Genomic DNA, 17,685 nt, shown 5'->3' on the forward strand with positions numbered 1-17,685 from the left:
TAAACAAAATAATGAAAGTAAGCATTTCCTAATGAGCCCAATCTAATTTCATCAATAATGAGCTGACAGAGGTCTTTAGTCTTTACTAAAAGGCTAATTGAATATGAAAGCCTAAAAAGGAGAGCCTTCATTTATCAAAAAGAAAAATATAATGGGTTGTTGTAATAAGAATACCAAGTAAGCTGCTCATTCATAAACATAAATTTCATACATGCATGAAACGAAAGTGAAAGACAATACGTAACTCTGTGTTTCAAATAAAAAAAATCAACAACATATATTACTGCAGCAAACAAATTACTATATCTTTTCATTCGGATTTAACTGCATTTAAAAAATTTAATAACAAAGGTATAATGTCCCAACAGATCCTTCAAGTGTGAGGGAAACATGAAAATACTAATGATAAACATAATTCTGTCACCAATAGTACATCAACGGTATTCACACAGGTGTTTCTCCAATATACTCACACTTACACACACAAATAAAGCAGTGGTATACTAATAGTTATATGCAAGTAAGCACCTTATTTCTCACTGCTGATGCAAACAAATGTCTGAAGACCTACTTGAAGAGGAATTAGATAAGATGTTTGTAGAAGACCGACGTGAAGCAACAGCAGTTCTAGCCGGAGAGGACTGTGGAAGTGCTAATGATGAAAATGGCACTGTCTCAAGAGAAACCTCAACACCACCCTTCTCCAGCCACTGTTTAATGAGCTGCTGCTGGTGGCTGATGACATTTTCAACCTATCAAAGAGTAAAAATAAGTGGTACAAACATGAACATTAGTGTTTTCAAATTACATTGAGTGTCATGTGCTGGTAATAAAGGCAGCATGAATTCAAGAGTAGTTTCAATGTTACCAATTTGTCCAACCAATGTTTGAAAAGCAGTTAGTGGTGGCAGATGATGTTTTCAACCTCTCAAATAGTAAACCATTCACTGATACCAATATCAACAGATATGGTTACCAAGTTACACTCCATTCATCTGAATATGATTTGTACCCTAGGGTGACTATCCCATTCATTCCATTTCATTTTCACTCTTTGTGACAATACAGAGGCTGTGGGGCATTTAGGATGAGGAGGTATGTGAAGTGAAAGAGACATGATGAATGGTTTGGTCAAAAAATAATGGGTGATATCCTTCCATGAAAAGAAGTGTGGCAAAGTGGCTGGAATTACATTAATTCCTCAAGGAAGGGATGATGATGTGGATTGATTAGGTCAGGATTTTCAATGTATATGTGGTCTAAGATGAAGTGACTGATGACTGGAAGATTGCCTATATAGTGTTATTATATTTACCTAAAGGGGATGAAACTAAAAGCTCAAATCATAGGGGTAAAATATCATCGAGTATACACAGGGAAGTGCCACTGAAGCTGATGGCATTCAAAGGACATCACACTGAAGGAGCAATGAGGTTCCAGGAGTGGAATGGGATTTGCAGATGACATGGCTCTGGTGGCAGACTCAAGTGACAAACTGCAGAAGTTGGTGTCCTAGTTAGGGATAGTGTGTGAGAGGAGGAAGCCGAGCTTTAATGTGAATAAAAATAATGTCAATGAACTGAACCAGAGCATGTGAAAGATCTGGGGTAAACCATGGAAAGGTCTGTGGGGCCTAGATGTGGATAAGAAGCTGTGGTTTCAGTGCAAAACACATGACAGCTAGAGACTGAGTGCGAATGAATGAGGCCTTTTTTGTCTGTTTTCCTGGTAGTGCCAGGAATGGATGAAGGCAACTAAGTATGAATATGTACATGTTCATATATGTATATGTCTGTGTATGTATGTTAATGTGTTTGCAGAAGACATGGTTCTGGTGGCAGACTCAAGTGAGAAACTGCAGAAATTTTACATTCATGGGGCTATATCTCTTGAACATTCTGTACTGTTGTACAACCTCTGTATGCTGTGCACATTTACCACATCCTTCAGATTATTCCATTCATCTACCATGCATTTACTGTAAAGCTACTCCTTTACTTCTTGTTTTCCATGTTTCTTGCTTAATTTCATGTTGTTTCCTCTGGCTGTCCCATAATTATATATCTTGAAGAACTGTTTACTGTCTACATCATCAATCTGGTTTAAAAACATACAAAAATATGATTAGGTTACCCTCATTCTTCTCTCTTCCATGGTGGGCAAATTCAAAACTTCTAATCTTTCTCTGTAACTGAACTCCCTTAAATCTGGTCCCATCTTCAATACCCTCCTCTGACTTTCTAAAAGCGCTTTGTCTCTCCTTCCACATGCCCCTTAACCCATTAAGGTATTTAAACACAACTTCTACCTTAAGACTCACTTAAGCCACTCATGGTTCCATCTGCTGCCAACTATATTCACTCCCTGACACCTAAATCATTTCACTTCTTCCAAATCCTCCCCATTTAACTTGCACTCAAAAATTCTGTCTCATTACCCCACAGCATCTCATTACTTTATTTCTGTTGACATAAACTCTTCCTCCTTTAACAAACTCTCTCAGAAGTTTTTGGAGTTCCTCTCTGGAGTCTGTTACAAATGCTGTGTAATCTGTGAACAGCAACTGATTCACCTTCCAAGCACCCCACCCCATACGGGGTAGCCTATCCCTCACTCTCACACCCTTCCCCTTATCTCTCTCATCACACTATCCATAAATACAGTGACCTTAAAATATATAATGTGCCTAAGGTCGAACCACCCTTTCACTGTCCTCAGGTTATATTTCAACTTTCGTTACCAACTCTCAAAAATCTATTGCTCTTCAGGATGTTATAAATCTATTGTCCTGGAGTTTTGAAACGAGTGCCATGATCTGTTGTCATACTCGTGGTGGCCATCTATAAAATTTTTTGACTTGTGTGACTTTCACTGTATATCACTATTTAAACACAAGCCCCATAGACCTTTCATTGGCTTCTAATAATCACTCTGTCTGCTATGGTTCAGAACATTACAGTACGTCATACCCTGTATACCAAACTAACCCAATTCGCTCTAGTCTTTGCAAACTTCATATCCTCCAGCATGTTGAGGCCCTAAACCTTCACAGCATCTTTCACTCCATCCTTGCACCTCCTCATTCATTTCCCCCTTTCCTTTGCTCACTCCACTTCTGAAATGTATACCCTCTTAGTCATCCTCTCCATATGTCCAAAACATTGCACCACATCCTCTTCAGCTCTCTCAAGAGCACTGACTAAGTGATAGTAAGTGCATTGGTAATGCATAGAAAACAAAGCCATCAATTCTAAAATCTCAGGCTACAAGTTAATGTTAATCTTTAATACAATGTATCACAGATTCTAGGAGTATGCAGTTTTTAGAACAACGGTATTTGATAACCTTCCTATATCAGTAACACAAATCTTATTCGGTAAAAATTAAATAACAACATAATTACTAAATGCATTAACTATTTTATAGGTATGGTTTAGCTAAAAACTTACCCAAGCCTCTTTTTCATCTTCTACAGGGAGATTAAGGTAGCATTCAGAAGTAAATGGCTTATGATGCATCTTTGTAAAATGACGTTGTAAGCTCGGAAGGAGGGCATTACTTACACCACACTCTACACACTGGTACCTGAAGCAAACAAAAAACAAACCTTATGTGTTTGGGAAAATTTTCATTTTACAAAAAAAGTACCTATATGAGTAAGATGATGGTTGACAGTTCATAGCATACTTACATGAATGAAATTTTCTGTAGCTAATCAGTGTATAAACATACTAATACATGCTGCTGTCTAGCAGTACAGTAGTACATACATCAATTAAACAGAAAGTGAGGGTACAACTTCTTCCCTAGGGACTGGTCACTGACAGTATACCTATCATAAATGAGAGACTTAAATCCTAATCTAGGCTAACTAGCAGTTAATTCAAGCTCAGTAGATCATGCAAATTGCAACAGAACATTTAGTGAGTAATAAATTTTTAAATTATTAGTGACCGTTATGGTACCTAATTGTTCGAATAACTACGTTGTTTATGTTGAGAAAGAAGTCTCATATTCAGAATGAGCCATTTCCTGCACTTTACAGCAAACCAGACTCATGCCTATAAAAACATGTTAAACTAGTTTCACTTCATTATGCTTGTCTAGCCATGAAGTATTCAATATCATTCACCCTAGTGGTGGTGGTGAAAATCTCTTGATTATTGACTTGAGGGAAAGGCTTTCAAAGGTGAATTAGAAAGGAGATTACTGGAGGGCCCTGACAAGTGTTCACTGGTTTGTTAGGATTTTCCATGTATGTACTGATCATGGTGAGGTGTCTGAGGATTGGCAGAATGCATATACAGTGCCAATGTATAAAGGCAAGGGGAAAAAGGTGAGTGTTGAAAGTACATAGATACAAGTTTGTTGAGTGTATGTGGTAAGTTGTAAGGAAGAGCAATTGGTTGAGAGGGTGAAAGCATGTACAAACCAGCAGACTGTGGAAGAGAAAATATGGTTTTGTAAGTGTTGGCGGATGTGCGGATCAGGTGCTTGCTTAAAAGAATGCATGAGAGAAATATATAGAAGAACAGAAGGATTTATATGTAGCATTTACAGATCTAGAGAAAGCATATGAAAGGGTTCATAGAGACATCTTGTACAAGGTCTTAAGAACATGTGGAAAGGAGAGCTGCCAGAGGCAATGAAAAGTTTTTATCATGGATGCAAAGCAAGTGTACAAGAAGGAAGAGAGGAGGGTGAGTGGTTTCAAGTCAAGACTGGTCTGTGGCATGGGTGTGTGATGTCACCAACGCTATTAAATTGAGGGAGGTAAAAGCAATAGTCTTGAAGAGAGGGGATGTGGGAAGTAAGTTAGTTGTTGTATGCTAAATACAGCAGTAGTGACAGATTCTCTCTTTGACAGCTCTCTTGGATGCTGAGAGGATTTTGCATATGATAAACTGTTTTTCATCCTTCAAAACCTAAAGCTTTCATGCAACTTACATCATATTTCAAGGAGAAATTCATCCTGTTGTTTTACAAGATGCAAAAGAAAACATCAAAGAACCAGCTTACCTGTCATAATCTGCTTCCCTGCAAAGATGAGAACGGAAAGTGGCAAGACATGCAGTTTTGAAGGATCCACACCTAGGGCAAACAAATTCTCCTTTATCTGGTTTTCCTGTGCCAGTCTGCTTCAGCCAATTCTGAAAAAGAGAATGTTCTTTTAATGAACATACAGGCCTGAACTTACAGGAGGGTGAAAGGCATGCAAGGAATAGAGAGAACTGGAACAATGTGGTATATCGGGGTCAACGTGCTGTAAATGGACTGAACCAGGGAATGAGAAGCGTCTGGGGTAAACCATGGAAAGTTTTGTGGTGCCTGGATGTGGAAAGGAGCTGTGGTTTCAGTGCATTACACATGACAGCTAGAGACTGAGTATGAATGAAGGCGGCCTTTGTTGTCTCTTCCTAGGGCTACCTCGCACGCACGCGGGGGAGGGGGGGTGCCATTTCAAGTGTGGTGGGGTGATGACAGGAATGGATGAAGGCAACAAGTTTGAATGTGTACATGTGTATATATGTATATGTCTGTGTATGTATATGTATTTTTTTTTTTTTCTTTTGCTGTCTCCCGCGTTTGCGAGGTAGCGCAAGGAAACAGACGAAAGAAATGGCCCAACCCACCTCCACACACGCAAATATACATACCTACACAACTTTCCATGGTTTACCCCAGACGCTTCACATGCCCTGATTCAATCCACTGACAGCACGTCAACCCCGGTATACCAAATCGATCCAATTCACTCTATTCCTTGCCCTCCTTTCACCCTCCTGCATGTTCAGGCCCTGATCACACAAAATCTTTTTCACTCCATCTTTCCACCTCCAATTTGGTCTCCCACTTCTCCTCGTTCCCTCCACCTCCGACACATATATCCTCTTGGTCAATTTTTCCTCACTCATTCTCTCCATGTGCCCAAACCATTTCAAAACACCCTCTTCTGCTCTCTCAACCACACTCTTTTTATTTCCACACATCTCTCTTACCCTTACATTACTTACTCGATCAAACCACCTCACACCACAATTTGTCCTCAAACATCTCATTTCCAGCACATCCATCCTCCTGCGCACAACTCTATCCATAGCCCATGCCTCGCAACCATACAACATTGTTGGAACCACTATTCCTTCAAACATACCCATTTTTGCTTTCCGAGACAATGTTCTCGACTTCCACACATTCTTCAACGCTCCCAGAATTTTCGCCCCCTACCCCACCCTATGATCCACTTCCGCTTCCATGGTTCCATCCGCTGCCAGATCCACTCCCAGATATCTAAAACACTTTGCTTCCTCCAGTTTTTCTCCATTCAAACTCACCTCCCAATTGACTTGACCCTCAACCCTACTGTACCTAATAACCTTGCTCTTATTCACATTTACTCTTAACTTTCTTCTTTCACACACTTTACCAAACTCAGTCACCAGCTTCTGCAGTTTCTCACATGAATCAGCCACCAGCGCTGTATCATCAGCGAACAACAACTGACTCACTTCCCAAGCTATGTAAGTTTATGTTGAAATGTTATCCCTGGGGATAGGGGAGAAAGAATACTTCCCACGTATTCCCTGCGTGTCGTAGAAGGCAACTAAAAGGGGAGGGAGCAGGTGGCTGGAAATCCTCCCCTCTCGTCTTTTTTTTTTAATTTTCCAAAGGAAGGAACAGAGAAGGGGACCAAGAGAGGATATTTCCTCAAAGGCCCAGTCCTCTCTTCTTAACACTACCTCGCTAATGCGGGAAATGGCAAATAGTAAGAAAGAAAGAAAGATGTCGAAATGTATAGGTATGAATATGTGCATGTAAAAATATGGTCTGGAAATAATCAAAGGCATCTGTACTGCTCTCCATGTCCAAAGGTGGAATTTTCTTCAGGTAAAGCCACATCAAGTTCCAGGTTAAACCTCTATATATGTAGAAATAACTTATGCAATTTCTAAAAGTAAAGTCATACACCATTCAGTTCTTTAGATGACCAGGAATCTTCAAGTTATAATCAAGGTTAAGTTCTAAGTTAAACCTTCTTAGATGGAGCATAACTCACACAAAGCTTACACTGCAGCCTGCCTAAACCAAGAAACTAAGATGACAGTAAATGTAAGTAGGGTAACTGGACAAAGTTAGTCCAGAAAGCAGATCACTAAAAGCAGTCACACACGAAAGGTGTTCATTTTACCTGTATATATATATAAACACACATACACATGTATATACATACACGTCACACACGCAAATATACATACCTATACATCTCAATGTACACATATATATACACACACAGACTTATACATATATACACATGTACATAATTCATACTGTCTGCCTTTATTTATTCCCATCGCCACCCCGCCACACATGGAATAACAACCCCCTCCCCCCCTCATGTGTGCAAGGTAGCGCTAAGAAAGGACAACAAAGGCCCCATTCGTTCACACTCAGTCTCTAGCTGTCATGTAATAATGCACCGAAAACACAGCTCCCTTTCCACATCCAGGCCCCACAGAACTTTCCATGGTTTATTCCAGATGCTTCACATGCCCTGGTTCAATCCATTGACAGCACGTCGACCCCGGTATACCACATTGTTCCAATTCACTCTATTCCTTGCACGCCTTTCACCCTCCTGCATATTCAGGCCCCGATCACTCAAAATCTTTTTCACTCCATCTTTCCACCTCCAATTTGGTCTCCCACTTCTCCTCGTTCCCTCCACCTCCGACACATATATCCTCTTGGTCAATCTTTCCTCACTCATTCTCTCCATGTGACCAAACCACTTCAAAACACCCTCTTCTGCTCTCTCAACCACACTCTTTTTATTTCCACACCTCTCTCTCACCCTTACATTACTAACTCGATCAAACCACCTCAAACCACACATTATCCTCAAACATCTCATTTCCAGCACATCCACCCTCCTGCGCACAACTCTATCCATAGCCCACGCCTCGCAACCATACAACATTGTTGGAACCACTATTCCTTCAAACATACCCATTTTTGCTTTCCGAGATAATGTTCTCAAACATTCTTCAAGGCTCCCAGAATTTTCGCCCCCTCCCCCACCCTATGATTCACTTCTGCTTCCATGGTTCCATCCGCTGCCAGATCCACTCCCAGATATCTAAAACACTTTAATTCCTCCAGTTTTTCTCCATTCAACCTTACCTCCCAATTGACTTGACCCTCAACCCTACTGTATCTAATAACCTTGCTCTTATTCCCATTTACTCTTAACTTTCTTCTTTCACACACTTTACCGAACTCAGTTACCAACTTCTGCAGTTTCTCACATGAATCAGCCACCAGTGCTGTATCATCAGCGAACAACAACTGACTCACTTCCCAAGCTCTCTCATCCACAACAGACTGCATACTTGCCCCTCTTTCCAAAACTCTTGCATTCACCTCTCTATCAACCCCATCCATAAACAAATTAAACAACCATGGAGACACCACACACCCCTGCCGCAAACCTACATTCACTGAGAACCAATCACTTTCCTCTCTTCCTACACGTACACATGCCTTACATCCTCGATAAAAACTTTTCACTGCTTCTAACAACTTGCCTCCCACACCATACATTCTTAATAACTTCCACAGAGCATCTCTATCAACTCTATCATATATAACAAATATCATATAACAAATATAAATATATAATATTCATCTGGTGTGAAACATTAAAGAAAGAGAGGGAAAAAAGTAAAGAATAAACTAAGAAAGTAAAAAATGGAAGATGCCAAATGATGCAAGAGGACAATCCACCCATAACAGAGATGCAGAGAGTTTAGAATCTTGGGTAATGGCAATGGCAGACTGAAAGTACTGTATGCAAACGCAGAGGGATTTGCAATACTTGATAAAGAGCTGGTATTTAAAGATCCTATAGGGGAAAACACATGTGATATCATTGGAGTTATGGAAACCAAACTATAAATTCATGGATGTATTCTGAGAAACTGTTTAGGAATGCTACACAGTACAAATAATACAGCCTTCCACCCATGAATTTCATGTAAAATTACCTTTTTGGTTTCTGGATCATCTTCAAGTAAAATGCCACGGATGTGACGAATGCGTTCTGGATCGTTGCGTTTCCAAAGAGGTTCATGGGAGTGCTGTGTACCTCCTTGATGTAGAGGTTCAATGTCTTCTGAATCTAGCCGGTAGTACATACAAAGCACCTGCAAAAATAAAAAAATGCATTAAACAGACAAAACATTATGTGTACATCACAATACAATTTATGAGTGTTAGAATTTAAGCATGAGCACAGGTGGAAGCCTATAGAAGAAATGAAGTTAAAGGATCTAAGCAAAAGAGGAACATGTGTAGATAAATGTCTATATATGTTTAGTTGTTGGTGCTGTCTATCTATGTACCTATCTATCAATCTATCTATATCTCTAATGCCTGTTCCAATTGGAACTCCCTCAAAGGAGTGGCCACAGCAACAGAGTCTCCATAACTAAAGAAATCCAGTGCAAGACTAGTGCAGAGTTTTCAGAGGCTCCTACCCAATACTCCTAATTACTACTTCTATCTAATGCTCCTACCTACTAGTTCTACTTAATGTTACCACCTAATGCTACTGCCTAAATCTTTCTAACCACTACTTCTATCTACTGCTCCTACTATTTTGCCAAATGGCAGGGATAATGCATTGTGCTCACCAAAGGAAAATCTAGATTTACTAAGAATGAGCTGCATGAGTTAAGTATTAATAAGTGTTACATATGATAAGGAGAGACTATATCTTTGTGGACAGAATGCCAGTAATCCACATGTTAGTGAGGCAGAAAAAAAAAGACAGCTACCTGAGTCAGAGGAATGCAACTTGACAACCACTAAAGAGCTGGCTCATAAGCAGATATCACTAATTCTCCTTATACCTGTAGGCCCAAGATTCATTTATAGGAATTCCTTGGCAAGCTAGCAATCCTCCATATACCAAGGGTGATCCAAAAGATCTTGGAGAAAAGAGAAACATTACCAAAGTCTTGACTGAGGGGCAGTTGAGGATCACAAGTTTTGTCTAGTACAATGGTGACAGTGTTAGGAGGAAGAACTTTGTAATGGGTCTATTTTGTGCCTGCAGACTGTAGTGATGGGTTCTGCCTAGACCTGAAGAGTTGCTGTCACATATCTCTCTGGGTAATGTAGATCTGGATATGCTTGTCTTGGGAGAATGTGTTGTGTTGGGAATGATGACAGGCAGGCAACTGTTTGGTGCCTGGAGGGTGAAATGCATATGAATCTATTTGGGTTCACTAGCACTGGTCAGAGGAGAGGGATCTTAGTGGTAAAGGTGATTGAAGTGTAAGGCTGGGATCTGCTGCTTCTTTCTGAGTGCAGTTGGATGCTCTGCACATTGGCAGTATCATAACCAATGAGGTTTGGGATGTGTTGCCACTGTGAATAAGCTCAAAATTGGGGAAAATCTTAAAGTTTCAGTATCTTATGAGGTTTCTCTTGTTTTCTAGAGTATCAAGTTTCACCCCACCTTCTTCCTGGTGACCTCACTACACTCCATCAGGGCAATCCTTCTAAAGACATATGAACACCTGAAGTGTGCAGGGACTTTTTAGCTTTTTGGATAATTTTGGAGCCTCACTGCCTCTACAAACATTGCACTGGAGTTGACCTCTGCCAGTGGCCTATCAAGGGTGAGGCACAAAAGGATAAGAAGTGGCACTGGAGTCTACCAGTTATGCCAAGAAGTAAAAAAAACATGAGTGACTGAGGGTGATGGCACAGAATGTAAATCAGACAACTGGTGAGGGTAAAAGTTGTAGCTTCGATAAGCTGGGGACTGGAAAATCCATATCCTTGGGTAGGGTGTGTGGAGTGAAAATGGTAATGATGAATGCAAGTTATGGGAGGGCATGGAAGGAGCGGTGGTAAAGATGGGAATGAAATAAAAATAATCAGGGAAGACGAAAAGAGGGATGTGCAAGTCTGCTATCATCACGAGCAAGTTACAGCATATGGATGGAATGGATCAAAAAGTGTGGATGAAGGGAAAGATTGGAACTGTGAAGTTGGCATGAGCATGTGTATATGCACCTGTGAATATGAAGATAGTACGAGGTAAGGATGAAATGAAGCATTTCTGGAGAAACTTGAATGACTGTATAAACGGTTTTTAGAAAGAGAAAAATGTGGTTGTATTGGGTGATATGAATGCAAAAGTGGGATGTGATGAAATGGTGAGATAGTTCGTAAATGGAAAGTGTATGAAGTAAATGAGAATGAAATTTATCTTGTGGATGTTTGTGTTGAGAGAGGTTTATTCCTTAAAAAAAAAAAATTCACCAAAAGATGATCCACAGATACACAAGCATGAGGAATGATGGAAGGGAAGAGCAAAAGGTTTTGAGTGATGATGTGGCACTGGATGAAAGATTGAGAAAGGCTTTACTAGATGCTAAGAGTTGTGAGAGGATTCTTTGGATGATCATTTCATGGTTCTTGTGGGGACGAGGATTAGGGAGAAGTGAGGTATGGTGTACAGAAGAATGAAGAGAGGTAAAAGTATTGGCAAGCACGAAGTTCAATCAGTAAAATGCAGGAAGGAGTATGAAAGGAAGGGAACTGAAAGCTTAGATGGAAGTGCAGTGAATATAGAGATGCAGTCATGTGTGAATGAGGTGTTTAAAATGCCTAGAGAAATACTATTAAATGTTATAGAATTAGTAGTTGGATACAAGGTCATGATATATAGGAATAAAATGGGCAATGCATGTTGGACAAAAGAGATTAGAAATGCTGTGGAAGAGAAGAAAAAGGCATATGGTAGAATGCTTGAGAGGAATGTACTAGTGAAGTTCAGCAAAGGAGGAAGGAAGAACATCAAATGCATAATCAGAATGTAAAAAGCTAATAGAGGGAGAGCAAGAAAAGAGTAGATGAAGATTCTGGAAGAATACCGAGTGAAAAGTTTTGGGATAATAAGAAGTCGTACTGGAAGGTGAAAAAAGGAAAGAGGTGCATGTGAGAGTGGAAATGTTAATGTGAGAAGTATGGAAAGGGGAATTGCTGAATCAAAAGGAGGAAGTGAAAGGAATATGTAAAGAGTAGTCTGAAGAACTGATCAATGTAGGAAAGGGAAGGCGGCAGTTGTCATATGCATGGGTATGGAGGACTGAAGGAAAAAGATATAAGAACAAGGGCCCATAGCAAAACGGAGGTAAGAAGAGCAATAATGAGGCTGAAGGTAGGAAAGGCACCTGGAGTGGATGGAATTACAGGTGAAATGCTGAGGCATTGTGGAAAAAGTACGATAGAGTGGATGCACCTGATATAAAATTTGGTATGGAAATAGAAGGTTGCTCTTGAGGAGAGGGTGAAAGTTATTACTGTTCCTTTATTCAAAGGAAAAGTGCTAAGGATGCATGTAGCAATTATAGAGGAATAAGTCTTTTAAGTTATCCCTGGGGATAGGGGAGAAAGAATACTTCCCACGTATTCCCTGCCTGTAGTAGAAGGCGACTAAAAGGGGAGGGAGCGGGGGGCTGGAAATCCTCCCTTCCCGTTTATAATTTTCCAAAAGAAGGAACAGGGAGGTGGGCCAAGTGAGGATATGCCCTCAAAGGCTTACTCCTCTGTTCTAAATGCTACCTCATTAACATAGGATAAGGCGAATACGTATGATAAAAAAAAGTTTTAAGTATACCAGGAAAAGTTTAAACAAGAATGTTGATTGACAAAGTGACAGAAAAGACTGAATGCAGAATAAGAGAGAGGCAAAGGGGTTTTAGGAAAGGTCAGCGATGTGTGGATTAGATTTTTGTGGTAATGGCGATCGTGGAAAAGTATTTAGTAAAAGGTAAAAAATTGTGTGCAGCTTTTATGGATCTGGAGAAAGCACAAGACAAAGTCTAGTGGAATGCTTTATGGGATATATGAAAATGCATTAAGGATCTATGGGGCAGGAGGACAACTATCGGATGGTGTGAAAGCCTTCTATACAGGAACAAATGCACGTGTAAGAGTGGGTGGAGAGTTAGGCAAAAGTTTCAGTATACATGTGGGTATGAGGAAGGGATGAGTGATGTTGCTGTGGCTTTTTAATACGGATATGGATAGAGTGATAAGACAGGTAAAAGCATAACTAGGGAAAGAGAGTGCAGAGATGGAGTGTGGCAGTGAGATATGGAGGCTTGCAGCAAGCCCGTTTGCAGATGATACACTGTTGTTTACTGAGAGTGACGAGGATTTGCAGAAGGATGCAAAAGCATTTCATGATGTGTCTAAGCATAGGCAATTGAAGGTAAATGCAAGTAAAAGTAAGGTAAGGGTGTTTGAACACTAACAGAGTGAAAAAATAGATTTTCAAAACCATATAAAGTGAAAGAGGTAAGTGTAACAACCTGTGCTTCAGAGATGAGGGGAGAAAGAGTGGAAGAGGTGAGAGCATTAAGTATTTACGAGATGTTTTGGGTAAGTTTGGCAACATGGAAGGACAGATAAGGGAGAATGCAGGACAGGGTAGAAAGAGTCACTAGGTTCCTTAATAAAAGAATACAGGGTATAGGTGTAAGTACAGAAGAGAAAAGAGGATGAAGGGACAACATAGTCCTCCCAACCCAGACCCGTGCAGCCAAAAACATGGACACTGAAAGAGTCAAAGAGGTCAAGAATCCAGGAAGTGAAAATTAGCTATTTGAGAATTGCAAGTGGTGTGGCTAGATGGAATGAAAAAAGAAATGAAGTGGTAAGTGAGAGATTTGGTATGGCAGGGAATGCAAGACGATGAATTGTGGAGTGGTGGAGTCAGACATAATATTTTGAGATGGTGTATGAATGTGGAAATAATGAAAGAGTGGAAGTTTACAAGGAAAGAGCATGATAGTACAATCAAAGGGGTTGGTGTGAAAGGAGGACCACCTGTGACATGGGGAAATCAAGTGGAAATACTGGAGGGAGAGATATGGTGGACGAATGAATGGAATGGTGTATGCAAGGGAGGCATGTAAGGACAGGGATAAATGGAGACTCTTTTGCCAAGGTCACCCCTTGATGGGAGTCCTTAGAGGAAATGGATGTCAGAGATACAGATAGATATACAGATAGACAGACAGGTAGATAGATACATAGTTTACTGAATATAGCACTGAACACTGCAAACAAAAAACATAAATTTAAGGGGTAGTATGATAGCACTAATGAATATTGAAGGGATGGGGCTCCACTGAAGTAAAACCACCTCACCATGCAGTACAAATAAGTACTGGTGGCTGATTCATGTGAGAAACTGCAGAAGCTGGTGACTGAGTTTGGTAAAGTGTGTGGAAGAAGAAAGTTGAGAGTAAATGTGAATAAGAGCAAGGTTATTAGGTACAGTAGGGGTGAGGGTCAAGTCAATTGGGAGGTGAGTTTGAATGGAGAAAAACTGGAGGAAGTGAAGTGTTTTAGATATCTGGGAGTGGATCTGTCAGCGGATGGAACCATGGAAGCGGAAGTGGATCATAGGGTGGGGGAGGGGGCGAAAATTTTGGGAGCCTTGAAAAATGTGTGGAAGTCGAGAACATTATCTCGGAAAGCAAAAATGGGTATGTTTGAGGGAATAGTGGTTCCAACAATGCTGTATGGTTGCGAGGCGTGGGCTATGGATAGAGATGTGCGCAGGAGGATGGATGTGCTGGAAATGAGATGTTTGAGGACAATGTGTGGTGTGAGGTGGTTTGATCGAGTAGGTAACGTAAGGGTAAGAGAGATGTGTGGAAATAAAAAGAGCGTGGTCGAGAGAGCAGAAGAGGGTGTTTTGAAATGGTTTGGGCACATGGAGAGAATGAGTGAGGAGAGATTGACCAAGAGGATATATGTGTCGGAGGTGGAGGGAACGAGGAGAAGAGGGAGACCAAATTGGAGGTGGAAAGATGGAGTGAAAATGATCGGGGCCTGAACATGCAGGAGGGTGAAAGGAGGGCAAGAAATAGAGTGAATTGGAGTCATGTGGTATACAGGGGTTGACGTGCTGTCAGTGGATTGAAGCAAGGCATGTGAAGCGTCTGGGGTAAACCATGGAAAGCTGTGTGGGTATGTATATTTGCGTGTGTGGACGTGTGTATGTACATGTGTATGGGGGGGGGGGGTTGGGCCATTTCTTTCGTCTGTTTCCTTGCGCTACCTCGCAAACGCGGGAGACAGCGACAAAGTATAAAAAAAAAAAAAAAAAAAAAAAAAAAAAAAAAAAAAAAAATACAGTAAACCAATTGCCTGATAAACTGAAAAATAAAAATAAAAATAAAAATAAAAATAAAAATAAACTATGATATGTAAAAAGCTGGTCTTGCCACAAGCAGCAGGTGTCTTGACAGCAGAGAATTCTACAGAATTGTAAGATGAAAGGGCTGGTGCTGAGTGGGTCAATGACACCATCTTTGCAGTGGACTCTGACTTGCAAAGGGCAGGCCTGAAATGGGATAATGCCACAGTCATAGCTGAGTAGTTAGCAAAGGATAAGAAAGGCCATTGCTTCTTCATTGTAAAATACTTAGGGCTGGAAGATCCTAACTCTTGTTTCCTTACACGTATCCTACTGAATGCCTCTCAAGGTCAAAGAAAAGACCTCAGAGAGATAAACTGTGTGATCAAGTAGTGTTTGTTGTACCAAAGATTACGTGATGCACCTGTAAAAAATTTGGAACATTCTGATAAAAGCATTAAAGAAACACTTGTACTATTTCTATTACAAACAGGAAACAAAACTAACCCTAAAAGGCTGAGCTGGATGCTTGGCAGCAAAATGAGCATCAAAGCTGGTGCGTACAGATGACCTGACACTACAGTATCCACACTTATACTGACTCTTAATAGCATGCTTTAAACTGGTGTGGTTGACAATCTCTTGCTGAGTCACAGAACTAAACTTGCAGAGCCCACACTGCCACTGAGGATCCTGGAGAACTGGTGGAGGGACTGGAGTTGGAGGTTCCTGCAAAAACAGAGAGAAAAAATTACGTTCCCTAAAGACTGAGGTAATATTATATTAGTAATGAACCACTTGGTGTAGGTAAAGTAAATGTAATCCTTATACTTGATCAGATAAAACTTTAATTCCCCTGACAAGCATTCAACCTTTATCTCTGCTGTAAATCAATGCTAGTACCATATGTGATCCATATCAGAATCATTACAAGTGCTTGTGTTATCCATAACGTGAAGTGTTCCTTTATCCACAAGAAGTGCTACATCTCTTCATCCACTAATCGGTCTTTCTGGTCTTTACTCAAAAGCATCTCTCTCAGGTTATACTGTACCATCTTTAACTTGTTTAAGCCTGGTGTCCATGACGTGAAGTAATCCTTTATCCAATCAATGACAAGTATTTCCGGTCTCCAGCCAAAAAGTATTTCTAAAACCTATTGTACTTCCTTTCCTTCATTTTCCAATGCAATTGATACCATAGCATTCTCTCCCTATGGTTTTCTTTTCTCCTCTAACCCCATTTTGGATGACTTGCAACTTTCCTACCTCATGCTGATCTTTTAACTAATCCAATGCCCCTCCCTATAATCTCCTTTTGCACTGTCAATAAACACTCCTCTCTCTAAAGACAAGTAAGGCATAAGGACCAGCCGATAACCATCCTCATATTTTGAAGGAGTATTTTCCTGAAATCACACCTGCATTTACCTTTTGTACTGTAAGGGGAGGGTTTTATAATCATGAGGCCCCAACTCCTTGAACTATCTACTATGGTACAACTTTTTAAATATATGTATGCTGTCTGCATTAACCATATTCTGTCACTTTATCCTATTCATCCAAGACTCTTGTACTAAAAAAGCATTTTCCTACATCTTTTCAACAAGTTTCCTGTTTAAAATCATGTAATGTCCTCTGGCTGCTCTAACCCTATATCTCTCAAAGAACTGGTTTCTGTTCAGGTCACTGATGTCATAAAAACATTAAAGGTTTCCTCTCACACCAACCACTTTAATCATACCATCATCCATTCTCCTTGTAAACATCCTGTCTTGCATACTTTCCACACATCCAAACCTCCTTAAAGTATTAAGTTTCACCTATTATACCACTCCATAATTCAATCCTTTTGCATTTGCTGCCATATCACATCTCTTATATAACCCCTCATTACTTTCTTTATTCCATCTGGCTATACCACATGCTCCTCTCAATAAACTTGATTCCACAGCTTGGATTCTTGATCTTTCTGATTCATCCCATGGCCAAGTTTTTGATGAATAGGTCAGGGTCAGGAGACTATGCTGTCCCTTAATCTTTCTTTACTTCCATAACTACATCTCTACCCTTCATTATTCTATTCTATTCTATTAGGAGAACAAATGACTCTTCCACTCTGTACTGCTCTCTCCCTTATCAATCCTTCCATATCACCAAACTTACCTAAGACAGCTCCCCAATATTTCAATTCTCTTATCTCTTCCAGTCTTTCTCTCACCAGAACACAGCTTAGTTCATTTTGATCTCTCACTCTACAAGGCTTTGTAAAATCTAAACTTTCACTCTATTCCATTTCAAACTTCATTACTTTATTTTTTCTTACATTTACCTTCAATAATATCTATGCCTACACACATCATAAAACACAAGTTGTGCAAATCCTCCACTCTAAGTAAAACTTCCACTTCCCTAAAGTTTCCTTCATTCAAACTCTCACTATAATGCAAAACCTAT

The 17,685-nt window shown here is 40.1% G+C and overlaps 1 protein-coding gene across 5 annotated transcripts in view; it reads right to left on the bottom strand.

Annotated features, from left to right (window-relative positions):
- LOC139763392 (uncharacterized) overlaps window positions 1-17,685 on the bottom strand; it is a 228,827-nt gene that overhangs the window by 30,669 nt on the left and 180,473 nt on the right. For all 5 annotated transcript variants that reach the window (XM_071689436.1, XM_071689427.1, XM_071689409.1 and 2 more), the window contains 5 exons: window positions 15,737-15,958; window positions 9,045-9,203; window positions 5,020-5,150; window positions 3,450-3,585; window positions 572-752 (listed from right to left, as the gene is read on the bottom strand). In XM_071689436.1, the coding sequence (XP_071545537.1) occupies window positions 572-752; window positions 3,450-3,585; window positions 5,020-5,150; window positions 9,045-9,203; window positions 15,737-15,958 (829 nt within the window). The remainder of the gene's footprint in view (window positions 1-571; window positions 753-3,449; window positions 3,586-5,019; window positions 5,151-9,044; window positions 9,204-15,736; window positions 15,959-17,685) is intronic.

This window comes from Panulirus ornatus, chromosome 3 (assembly GCF_036320965.1).
Source record: "Panulirus ornatus isolate Po-2019 chromosome 3, ASM3632096v1, whole genome shotgun sequence".
NCBI lineage: Eukaryota > Metazoa > Arthropoda > Malacostraca > Decapoda > Palinuridae > Panulirus > Panulirus ornatus.